Here is a 12960-nt window from a genome sequence, read left to right as displayed (position 1 = left end):
AGGTGAAGGAAAGTATACATAGCTATTTCAGAATGTGTGGGCAGTTATTTCTACTGGATTCTGAAATATAGTAGAATTCCTATAATTTTCTTAGCCTGAATAAACATATTCTTCAGGGCACCCTTTCATCAAAGAATGCTGTATGCAGATATCTGTAGGTGCATGCATGCTACATCCTACAGATGATATACAGATTCATTGCTAGATATACACTTATAAAGCCTCCTGATCTGCAATCTAAATCAGCATCATTTGCAATCAGATTTGCAGCACTCTGATATTCTGTGCTCCGAATTAGTCCTGGGTGAATTCCATCCCTGCAGCTCACCCATTTTTCTATTACAGCTAATCCAATTACTTCAGACTCTTATCTTCCTTCCAATGTGCACATATGCTATCTTCCTTATGGAAGTTGTCCTGTAGAAAAGTTATTCAGCATATTTATGTTAGAGAAGTTATGGAACCAAGTGTTTGTGGGCACAGGAATTTATTATCTTTGTAGTAAGTGAAGAAACATATTGATGGACAAGATGGATGAGCGATTTAAACAAGTGAAAAGGAACCATGAATGGAAAACTGAAAAGGGTTACACTTCACTCCCAGTTCATGAAAATAGCACAAAGAAAAATGTTCTTGAAAGCAGATGGTTGGCACTGAAGAAAGCTTTTGAACACAAACTTTCTCCCTATCCAAAATTAAAATATGCAGTGCGCCCATTGCTGATGGAGTTTCCGACCCATGTAGATGTAGGGTCTGACAGTGCTCACCAGAACTCTACTTCAAGCACGTCAGAGCTTAAATTTTACTTTCTTCCAACTAAAAGTTGTTGTAAAGAGAGGAGAGAATCAGTGTCTTCTTGCACTTGAGCTACTTACAGAGTTTGAGCTGTAAGAGACAGGTTACCAGAGTCAAAAATGCCTGGAGGCCTCTGCACACGGAGGACCCCACTGAAGCCTGAGTGTGAAAATGCACCCACAGAATTTGTCAGCTTACCCCAGGTAATTCTAGCAAATTCCTTCTGGTGCAATTATTCTCTTTTCGCATCTGTATATCTGTATATCTATCTGCATCTTATTTTCCAAACTGCCAGTGGTGAGCTCAGCTTCCAGATTCAAACACCAAAATGGGATCCAATAACTGCTTATCTGCAATGCTTCAGAAGATGCCTGATGACTCAGGCACATTTTGAAAGATGAAAGGGCAAGACCTCTGCTAGCTGAGAGCTAATCCTGCTCCAGCGCCACAGATTTGGAGAGAAAAGGACTAATGCACACCCTGAACAGCACTGCCGTCCCCACCAAGGGGGCTAGGAGTAAATGCTCTGGGACTCTGGAGTTGCTTCAGAGAGTGCTTCTGTCCTGTCCACCCCTCCCCAACCAAGAGGCCTGGGAAGAAGGGGAGATCAGCACCAGGTTAGCCTGTGGAAGGAAAAAGGAGGGGAAAAAGGGGAAAGAGAACCAGTCTGTTTGTTCTAGAACAACCCTTAGCTCTTCTAAATAGCTCTGTGTGGGACTGTCAGCATAGCGGATGCTGGATTATTACAGCAAAAAAAGCATTATGATAATATATTCAAGCAGAAGAGGGATGGGGCAAACCAGTATCTGGTAAAACAGCTTTGTTGTGAGGCAATTCTTTATCTCAAGAGTAAACATTTAATCCCCCGGGCAAGAAATCATCACTGTTAAAATCCTCCATAATTAAAGGAGGATTGTATTATATATAATATATATATAGGATTCTGTATTATATAGAGGATATACCATCTTCAGGACCTATTTCCTCTCCTGCGGGAGGAGACATGGCAAAAACATTCAAAAGGACAGTGGGGGATGGTTATCAAAAGCAGCATGGCAGGCCCAGGGAGTTCCTAACTCCACTTCCTCCTGAAGACAACAAAGGCAATGGGCTTCTGCCTTCAATATCAGGTATACATTGGCAGAATTACATTTCTAGATGTCTAGGACAAGTGTGTGGAGCTGGACTGTGGATTTCCAGTTCACTGGACACTGCTCTATAGGCATGGGTACACATAGGCTGCTGCAGGCATGTCAGCTTCTCTCCCACAGCTGGGACTTAGCAGGACTGCTGCTGTCACCTGGCCAAGTTGTGTAGAGAAAACCAGAAAAAGGCAGCTGAGGAGGTGATTGGATAAACAGCAGGGTGTTCCCAAGAAATATTAAGCTACCCTTTGCAAACAAACTTATTTCAAAGACGGAGAATTGCTTTTTAGTTTCCTTTAATGCTTGCATTTTATGCCTTCTCACTGTTCTTCTCTTTAAGACTGTAAGTGCACTGGGGCATCCCTGCCTATTCCTCAGCATTTGACCAGGGCCTTATTAAGTGAAGGCCTAATATCAGCTTATCCCTTGGCACTGCAGCAGTAAGCAAAAGAAAAGTAATATTCACATTAGACAGCCACTATAGCTTTGGATACAAAGAGAGTAAAATGGATGCGCTTGTTCATAAATAGAGAAATGTTTCCTTTGATTATGGGTTTCCTCCTTGCTCATTATAAAAATTTGTCAATTATTCCTGCCTATAGGTACAGCAGGATTACTCATCACCAAGTTAACAGCAATGCACTCCAAAATTGCTTCTGTAATTCAGGTTTAAAGTCACTACAGCAGCACAAGTCAGAAGGACCTAAATTAAATGAGAAGGAGGGTATGCTTCAGATCAAGGAATTTAATAGGAAAATACTGTATGCAAATTGTGGTAATTCATGACTGAGTCACAAAAAATATGTATTCAAAATCTGTCATGATTTAAACATTTAAGAATACAATGCTATGCATTTATGTAATAACTTTCATCAGAGGATCTCAAGACACTTAGGAGGCACTGAGATGAATGCATGATGATGTCAGTCTTGCAGGACAGCTCTAGGTGCATTTCTTTTCAAATCAGCAGCAAGTGGCTCCCAGGGATTTCCAACACACCAGACTAATGCTGGATGGTCTGGGGGAAGAGAAAGGGCTGACAAAGAAGAATCTGATGACTCCCTAGTCCTCAAATGGATTCAGGCTCTGTTGATCGTCACAGATGCATTTCTAAAATCCTTTAAAATATCCAGTGACAGAGCAAGTGAAAATATATCTAGCCCCTTTTTTCTCTCTGATCATACCACAGTGCCTTCATGTAAGCAGCAAGCAAATACATTGCAAATAAGCAGCAGAAAAATATATTGCAAATACAATAATACCCCCAAAATTTTCTCACTAGCCAAGAAATCTTAGTACCAGCAAAGCCATGATGTGACTCATCACTCATCACAATAAAGAAAGCACAGGAATTTTTTAGCACGTTCCTTCATTGGTTTTCAGTAGGCTGAGTAGAATGGAAATTTGAAACAAGAGAGAGCACACCTCAGGCTGTGTGGAACAGAGTGTGGGCCCTGATGTTTGGAGCCATGAAGATGGACACCTAAATCACTGTCTTCCTGGGACCTCCTGAGAGCTCTCTCACTGTTTGGTGAGACAAAGAAGACTGCAAGATAAAGAGTACTCCAAGGTGTAAGTGCTTCAGCTGGAGGAACTATGGACTGCCAGACCTACTGAGAGTTTTCTTCCTCTTCCTAGTGCATGTATCTGTTAAGATAAAGAAGGAAAAGGAACAGATCAAGTAATTTAATGTTTCCAAAAAGACAGAACACTTATCTTAGAAACATAAAGATAATACTGAGATTTTATTAATAGGAGATAATTTCTTTTAGAATGCAATAAGATCTAAATCCACTGGCTGATTCAGAGCAAAAAAGGTGAGTTGAAACTGCTGATACATGCCTGCTGATGTTGGTGGCCTTAGTAAGAGACATCCCCACATTTTGCATAAGATTCTGCCAGGGAAGCAATTTGGCATTACACTGACAACTTGTGACATAAAAGAACTTACAAGCAGTGTAATCTCTGTTTGATTTCAACAAAACATCCATAGCATAGGCTCAAAGTAAAGTATTTAAGAACTTATACCTTTTTTCTTAGGATTGTTGCCTAAACACATTGATGCCTTCCCCTTATGTCTAGCTGAGAAAATTCTTTGCACTGTGTACATCTCCAGGTCTACCCCTGCAGAGAGTGCTGCTGCCAGAAAAATGCCTTCTGACCCTAGAAAATACTTAGAGGGGACAACAGAAACCCACAGGCACAGCTTGGTAGGACAGCTTTAGGAGCACATGGTTGCTGACAAGAGATGTGAAACGCTTTGCCGTACCTCAATGTTTGAAATATTTTATGATGTAGATTTATGAACTTTCATAGCAGCATTTATCTATGATATTTGAAGGCCAAGCCAGGATTTGTGCAGTTGTCAATGCTGTAAGACCCATGTGTTTGGCTGTCTTCTGTACAGGGAAGGTAACATGGTCTGTCAGTCAGTCCTTCTGACAGCCAGTCTAAGCCAAAGGAGCCATGCTCCCAGCTACTGCCCTAATCTAACAAAATTCTAGCAATATCTCACTGAACATTAACCTACCACCTACTGTCAACAGGCAGATTCCAGGATATCTTCTGCATACCAGAAAGCATACGCACCACTTTAGGTATCTTTCTTCTCTTTCTTCAGATATTACAGACTACACAGGATCTAAGAAATTACAGCAGTGGCCAACTGGATTGGTGTACCTCAAGGTGACTTCAGACACAGGTAATGCAAAAGACTGGGAAAGATTTAACAAGCTTTAAAAGTCTAGAAACCACTGACAAATCACTGGATTTTCCTTTCCATCTGCAAATAGAACCACAATTTACTGACAGGAGACTACAAATACGTTGCAAAATTCTGAATTAATATATAAAACATAGCCCTCTATTACATACCAAAAAGACTTGCTCAAAGAACTGGGACCTGCTACCAGTAATGCCATTGGGACCTGCCAGTGTTTGTCCCAGAGCAGTGTTTGATGCTCACCATGAAGACTTCTGAAAGAAACTCTCCCCATTAACCCCAGTGCTGTATGACTGCAGCGGAGGTCAGTGGCGAGCTGGTGCTGTCTTTGTGATAGTCCCCCACGAGCTGGGGCTTAAAACCAATCAATAGCTCTTGTTATGAGACAGATGGATCCATTACAATCTGACCTCCTCAGAGTCTGGCTCTTAACCTTTAACCTTAGCTGATGTAAAATATTCACCAAAAATTCTTTGTTAGACATTGGCACAGCCTCATATTTCTTTCCCTGCCATCTACAAATGTCACATATTTATCAGCAGCGCAGATTATCTCATCCACCTCACCACAGTGTATGCCATATTGTTGAATGTATTGTAAAAGAAACAGTAGAATGGCTTTTTACCAAAATAAACTGTTGTGGAATTTATCAGTAAGTGAAGACAAATAAAAATGAAGATGAGGAGTGTTTTTTACCAGTATTTTCTAGAAATTAATACATATTTGTGATTTCCGCCTAGTGTTAGGGTTTTGAAAACCACAAAGCCCAGAGCTCCAGCCACATTGCAGCTGCAAAAGGCATCCCAAGGGGACCACAAAACTTCCACAACACGGCTGCCTCCACAGCTTTTCCCTTGGAGGCAGCTGGAGCCCAAGGCTGCATTTACCGCCTAGGGTTAGGGTTAGGGTTAGGGTTATGCCTAGGGTTAGGGTTTTGAAAACCACAAAGCCCAGAGCCTCAGGTACAGTGCAGCTGCAAAAGGCATTCCAAGGGGAGCACAAAACTTCCACAACATGCCTTCCTCCACAGCTTTTCCCTTGGAGGCAGCTGGAGCCCAAGGCTGCGTTTACTGCCTAGGGTTAGGGTTGCATCCCCACACAGTTTGGATCCCACATATGAGCCCAGAAGGTCTGTGTGCTTGCTGTTACAAAGACCAGCTGGACAACACACACCTGAGATCTTCACACTGACAGCATTCTAAAATCTGGTTCTTAATTTTTCAGGCTAGGTATCATGTCAACTAGAAACAGAGGTAAAAATGACAGAGAGGGGAAAGAAAGAGAAAACAGTGTTCCGTGAAACTGATCATTTTTCATGCATTTTTTAATGAAACAATGTCAAATATACAGACTTGCACACAGTAGTTTTAGTCACATATTTTCACTAGGCATAGAAACTCTCGGATGTGTAGTTTTAGGGGGTATTCTGATGCTTGGGATTGATTAAACTGGCAACCAAAATTAGATCAGTCCGACCAAATATGTGCAGGTTTCTCTTTCAAGGGTGAGTTTAAAAAAAAGAAGCTATACTGATAATTTTGTTTTAGAAACAGTGATTCTCCTTCCTTGCCTTTCATTTGGAACTGCTTAGACTCTTGTACATTTACTCAGCCCTGTCCTTGCCATCCCTCCGTTTCCATAAGATCTGGGCAAAAAGAGTCCAAGAGTACATGTGAAGGCAGTGCTTTCATACCATCTTTTACACATCCAAATAATAAGTATTTAATCTTTGAGACCAGAGCAGCAATGTATAATGAGTGAAAAAGTGATATAGCACTTAAGTGATTGCTGCAACCTTCAGTTCACTCAGCATGTAGAGATTTCATTATAAAGTCACAAGTGATTGAAAATGTAGTATATGTAAGAAGTAATGTGTTGTGTGGACAATTGATAGAGCTGGAAAAGGGACTTATTTGGGGCATACAATCTCTTCCTTACATCTAAGATTTTTTCTGGACAGTTTAATAAACGAATCCCACACATTTTACCTTTATAAACAAAGAGCAAGGATACTGCTGACAAAATCCATTTTTGAAGAGAACAAAAGAAACTACAGCAAGTTAATAAGCAGGAGGCTTGTTTATCACTGAAAGCAGCATCTCAGAGCCAGAAAACTGAAAATACAAGAACAGGCTTGTATGATGTATAGCCACAGCTTTTTGGACCATGAATAAAAACCTACCATGTCCTGTACTTTCAGGTGAGGGAACTCAAGCTAAAGATTACATACAACTTTCCATGTTTGTCCTATTCACTTCTCACCTAACCTGACATGGAAACATTGATTTTGGTTACAGTATTCCTGACCTATAGCAATGAAAAGGGGGCACCCTGCCATTGTTTTCCAGATGCAGTGCAATAGCCTGAATTTATCTGAGAGAAAACTTAAAGAGCACTTATTGGAGTTCAGATAGTTATGAAACTTAAAACTTATTTCCAAAACTTTAATATCATGAAAATCAAAGAGTCATTTGTTATCCAAATGTATTCTAGGTATCCTCAAAGTTGGGGATCTTTTCCCACAAGTTGAAAATATTAAACAATAGAGTAATCAAATCTTCCAAAAATCAAATTTTACTTGTATGGTCCTCAGTTTTATTAAATAATTGGGATCATCAAGAAGAATTCTCTCCCCTCCTTGGAAAGAGATCATGGTATTTGAAGAAATGCAATTTCCTCCACTGTTTCTGTTGCTGTGACTTTTATAAATTCCTGATCTTCTAAAAATATCCCAATAAATTGTGGATTGCTAGGTAGAAACTTGAAATCCAAAACCAGTAAATTTTCTTTCCACATGTTGAAAGCACTGCTTTAGATATATGGAGTAATAAAAATATCTTTTAAAAATAGCAACAAAAATGTTTTCATCACAAGAAAAGGTGATGCTGTACATTTACCTGCTTGCTGATGTTTTTCTAGACTCAAATCCAAAAATTAATCTGAGACTGACCACACCAGGCTAAAGAAGGCTTTAAAAAGTCAGTGCTAAAATGTTTTCTAGCATGTTTATGTTTTCTAGCATTTCACCAGGTTGGACACTCTTCTTGAGTTCATTGACTTGCATCCAGAAATGTCATTAGTAAAGCACAGCTTAAGTGGATTCTTTCTAGGCCTGACTGACCACAGAGCCTGAGAAGAGGTTGCCTTTGCTTCCTCTGCTACTGGCTTCAGCTAAAACCCCTCTGATGTCTCTAAAGATATAGGGATAAAATTTGCCTAAAGTCAGACTGGGGAATATCTATTGATTTTAACAAAGTTTAGACAAGTCAACATCAAAGAGAACCTTCTCCTATGCTCTCTGAACATTTGAATTATGTTGTAAACTCCATCAATACTGACAAAATAAATAGCCTCTTAAAGGCTATTAGGGCTACTTAGAAATATTATAATATTTGTTAGTACATCTAAGCAGTGTTGCAAGCCTTACTAATGTTTTCGAAGTAGTTGCTGCATTGGAGTGTTAATCACGATTTCTCTGATTATCAGCAATTGTTTAAAAAATAAAAACATGAAGCAAACAAGATAAATATTATTCCTTGGTAATCAGATAAAAGATGAAAGGGAAAATGAGTAATGGTCATCATTCTGTTGAGTATTATTATTTGACTTAAATTTTTCAAGAAACTGCTTGAATTATGCTGTTTGTGCAGTCTTTTTCTGAAAAAAAAAAGAAAAAAAGTGAAGACCCTATTAAAATAGTTTAAGTTATTATTTTGAGCTCTAACTCTTATATATCACTTTTCATCTCCAGAGCCCTGAACCAGAGCACAGACCTTTGTTGACCACACCAGCAAAGGATCTGCTACTGTTCCGTGTTTCTGTGATGAGCTGAACATTTTGGGGGACAGGACCTTATTACTGTTTTTCCCACCAAACACAGCAAGAATTTCAAGTAACTGGATCTCATTGAACTGCTTTGACAGGTAGGGAATCTGGTATAGGTAATTTTTAAAATGTGCCCAAGGAAGCAGAGGGAGTTGGTAGTAGTGGGACTACACCCTAGGAAATCCTGTTTCTGGTTCCAGGATGGCCCTAGCCACTATCCTTCTCCACACTTCAGTAGTGTGACTGCTGCAGACAAATCATCGTGTTCTTCCACATACCAGCCCTGGTGCTACAAGATACTTAATGCACTATTAAACAAAACATATTCCAAGCCTGTCATTGGTTCAGGGCCTACAGTCTTGCAAGAATTATATCATTTATCTTCCTTATAAGTGGAAAAAATTCCTGGACTCTATTTTCTCTCCATAGAAACTACAGAGAAGCCGAAGTAATTAATGAAAAGTACTGGTGTCATGTGGACAAGAACAGGGCACACATTCAGCCCTTTCTTCAGCCATTCAGACTAATGGGAAATATACTTCTGTGTGGACCATATGACTGGGTCCAGAGGCTGGATTTAATATATTTGCAGCCCAGTCATTTTCCCAAGTGAACTGTCAATTACCAGTGTGAGACAGAAAAGATGCTGATTACCTGGGCCAAACTCTGCTCTTGTTTGTGTCAGAACAATATCCCTGATTGCGCTTGCTTCCGTGTGACTGTGGGTTGAGTTTGGCTCTGTCTCCTCAGTTCCCTGGGTTGTCTTTGAACCACAGGAACAGTGCTTTGAGACAGCTACTTGGGCAATCGCTAATGGCAGGAAAATCCACAGTTCTTCAGACATTAAGGCATTGTAAATACTGAAAGAAAATAAATCTGTGTTGTATTTTTTTGGCATAGAATGCCTAAAGCCTTATCTCTCATTCTGTCAGGAACCAAGAACTATGTATACAGATGGTGCAATTTATTATGTTCTGTACTGTGACCAAGTGCTGAAATACCTTCAGGAAATCACCAGAAAGCCTGAAAAGCTCTGCTGTCTCTTGTGACTCCAGCTCACTAAAACTATAATTGAATGAGCACAATATATTAAGCCCTGCGTATTACACAGTAGGCTTACAGAAAAGGACGCCATCTTTTTCAGCATCATCACAGAAAATATCTTTGCTGTACAATTACTGCCTATACCCAAGATCATAATGTCTCTGCCTCTTTGAATTCTGCTCTTATAAAACCACAAGACAGGGATTTACAAATAGATGCCTAGGTTCAACGACTCTACCTCAACTCAGGTGTAACACCATTAAATTCCAGTGTGCTGTTCTCCTTTGTAAAATGCTGCTGGGCCTGATAGTCCTGACATTTAAAACAGTGCCTTTTAGGGATGAAATGAATGGACATGAAATGAATGTAACAGTGGTATGAAAAAAGAATTTTAGCTGTGTATCAGTTTAGAGGTTAATTCCATTCCTGCTTCTCCGAGCAGATTTTTTATGAAACTGATGATTAAACTTGGCTCAGTGAGCGCAAGAAATACAAAGAAAAACTAAAGTCAATATCCTCAAACTCATTCATCTCTCAATATGAAATGTAAACCTTGGAACTAGTATTTTGTTCATACCCATGTGTTTTACTGCATTTGAAACATTGAAAACAAGATCCCTGCGTCATGGACCCAACCACAAATGTTTTATGGTCATCTTGATACCCTCAAGGCCCAACTTTCAGCAATAGCCACCGTTCACAAAACATTTGTTTTGCTTTTAGGGTTTCATTGGAAGCAAAACCATCTTCATCTTTGATTTCCTACTGTTTCCTTCCTGTGGGGAAGCCGGACTGTGGTGCCTTGATATTGGAGGGTGGTCTATCCATCCACTTCCCCTCATGCACTGTTACACATTTCCGCGTGTTTTGTTGGAACATAGAACTGCAAATGCCATGAAGCGTCTTCCCTGTTACATCCCAGAGACACCGGGCCCACCCGGCCGCAGGACAAACCCTTGCATCACTCATGAGAGAAGGGGTGAACGCTGACAACCACCAACCCCAAAACCTCCTGGCCGCAATTCGGGATGGGGCTCCTGCAGGACGGGGGTGCCGGTTCATCCCGCGCTTCCCCTCGGGTCGATGCCGCTCTCGGCTGCGGGGAGGGCGCGGGGGCGGGTGCGGCGCTTCCCGAGCCGCCCGGGGCCGCCCGCCGGGGCTCAGCGGAGGGCAGCTGCCGCCGGGAGGAGCCCGGGCGGGGAGGGAGAGACGAGGGGAGCCGTGCGCGGAAGGGACTGCCTCGATGGGCTTGAAAAATCACTGCAGCAGCGGCAGCGGGCTGGTGGGAGATGCACTGCCCGGGCTGCGCGGCCGCGCCGCTCTCCCCGCCTCTCCCCTCCGGCTCCGGCCCTGGCCCCGGCCCCGGCCCTGCCTCTTTTTTCCCGCGCCTGGCTCCAAACTTTTCCCGCTCCCCTCCCGTGTGTGCGGGAGCCCCGAACTCAGCGGTGAGCGCCGGCCGGGAAGCCCCCGGCACGGAGAGGCTGCCGGCGGCGACAGCCGGAGCATCCCAGGGAGGGGAAGCCGGCGGGGCGGGCGGGGAGGGAGGCGGGCAGGGCGGGGGTGGAGGCGCGTCTCCCCGCTGAGAGAGCCGGGACTTGCAGGGCTCTGGGTTTTCCCGACCACTCTTTCCCCTCCCCACCCGCCCATCTCCCTGCCTCCCTCCCCCCCCTCCTTCCCTCCCGCCTTCCCTCCCCTCCAGAATTAAAGTTGGGACAGTCGCGCTCCGGGGATGGGTGCGAGCCAACGCCTCTGCTGCCGGCTCGCTCTGCTCCCTCCCCAGGTCGCCCGGAGCCCGCGTCCCCGCCCGCCCGCCCAGGAGGGATGCTGCTCCGGCAGCTGCTGGGGCTGCTCCGCTACTGCTGGCCCTCCCTGCTGCTGCACTGTGCCCTCCACCCGCTTTGGGGATCCCTCCAGGTAGGGCCGCCCGAGCCCGCTCGCAGCTGCAGGGCGCGGGGGGCGGCGGGGCCGGGGCGGGGGCGGGGGAAAAGCGGGGGCGCGGGCAGAGCCCCCCCCGGCATCCCCGGCACTGCGGGGAGGAGGCCGTGGCGGGGCGGTGGTCGCGCAGGCGGCCCCAAAGCCGGGAGAGCTGCTGCCGTCCCCGGCGTGGGCCCCCCTTGCTGGGTGCTGCGGGACGGCGGGTGTGCGGGACGGGCGGCGGTGCCAGCCTCGGAGCGCTGAACTCGGTCCGAGAGTGTTCGGTCCCGGCAGGATGGAGTTGACTTTCTTCGGCGCGCCGGCGGTCAGAGGGCTGGGAAGCGCATTTTGCTGTAGGTGGCAAGATGCACGCAAAGAGGCAGCGGCGGAGCGGAGCCCCGGCGGTCGCGCCTTGCCGTGGGCTTTCTGTATTGATTGCGAATTGAATTGAGGGTTTTCTGGGTAAAGGGCTGAATCAGCTTTTGCCAACTCCGACGCCGTGGGGTTGTGTGACCTTGATTGTAGTGTGGGTGGCCAGCAAGAGAGACTGGGAGAAATTGGTACACGGTGAGGGAGAGCGCCCATCCAGTTTGGAGAATCAGAACGGCAGCAAAGCTCATCTCAAATGCGTCACTTCGATATTTTAAAGTTTATTTATAATAAAAGTCTTCAGAGGAGTGATTGATGAGCCAGCCAAGTGCTGTTCAAGAACAGACCAATTACAGTTTCTTTCTTGGAAAAACAAAGTGGAGACTCCACATCTTTTACTCGCTGATCTAAACTTAGTGACTCCCAAGAGATTAGAAAGATGTTGTTTGTTTTAGCATCTTGTCTCTTGCCATGAATGACAAAGAGGATTTGTGCTCCTTATGGATTAAAATGAACAGAAATACAACAAAAACAACCTTTAAAGCAATGTCCTGTCATAAAAATTTCTGCCAGCGCTACCTCCCTGCTGTCCTCCTCAAGTATTTAGGTAGCTAATCTTAAGTTAAACTATAACTAAATTCCTCAGGGAGGCACAGTTGGGTGAAAAGAGATGCCTCCTGCAACCTCTCCCCTATCAGTCAATTGAGCGGAGAAAAAAAACCTCGGATAAACATCTTTCTGGCAAACTATTCACATGATCTAAAACGATTTTCCTAAAACAATTACATTTTCTAAAACAATTACAATTATAAAAATTGAAACAGGCTCTGAGAAATACAAAAACCAAGGAGCTCAGTAGCCTTTCTTTGCAATAATTTGTAATTTGGATGAATGACCCATTCATCTGCTGTACTTGTGCTATTGCTTGCTGTTCTGTGGAAGAACAAACACTAAGCCTGCTTTTTTCCAGTTTTCCCAAAACCAGGATCCCATCAGCAGATTCCAATGGGAAGGGCAGGTGTGAAATGCTCACTGGCATGCCAGCCTTCCATCCTTCCTGTGGCTGAAATTCCTTCGTGGTTGAACCCCTCCCATGATTCCCTTCCCCGTGTTGAATCATAATCCTTGCTCTTATCTTCAGTCTCA

At 43.8% G+C, this 12960-nt stretch overlaps 1 protein-coding gene across 2 annotated transcripts in view; it reads left to right on the top strand.

Moving 5' to 3' along the window:
- The first annotated feature begins 11225 nt into the window (after window positions 1–11225).
- Window positions 11226–12960, top strand: part of PRIMA1 (proline rich membrane anchor 1) — a 49853-nt gene continuing 48118 nt past the window's right edge. The window contains exon 1 of one of the 2 annotated variants that reach the window (XM_059850206.1): window positions 11226–11445. In XM_059850206.1, coding sequence (XP_059706189.1) covers window positions 11353–11445 — 93 coding nt within the window. In that variant the 5' untranslated portion in view covers window positions 11226–11352. The remainder of the gene's footprint in view (window positions 11446–12960) is intronic. The other variant, XM_059850205.1, reaches the window with a different exon arrangement.

Source organism: Haemorhous mexicanus, chromosome 6, assembly GCF_027477595.1.
Source record: "Haemorhous mexicanus isolate bHaeMex1 chromosome 6, bHaeMex1.pri, whole genome shotgun sequence".
NCBI lineage: Eukaryota > Metazoa > Chordata > Aves > Passeriformes > Fringillidae > Haemorhous > Haemorhous mexicanus.
This window is presented reverse-complemented; position numbering and strand designations above follow the sequence as displayed.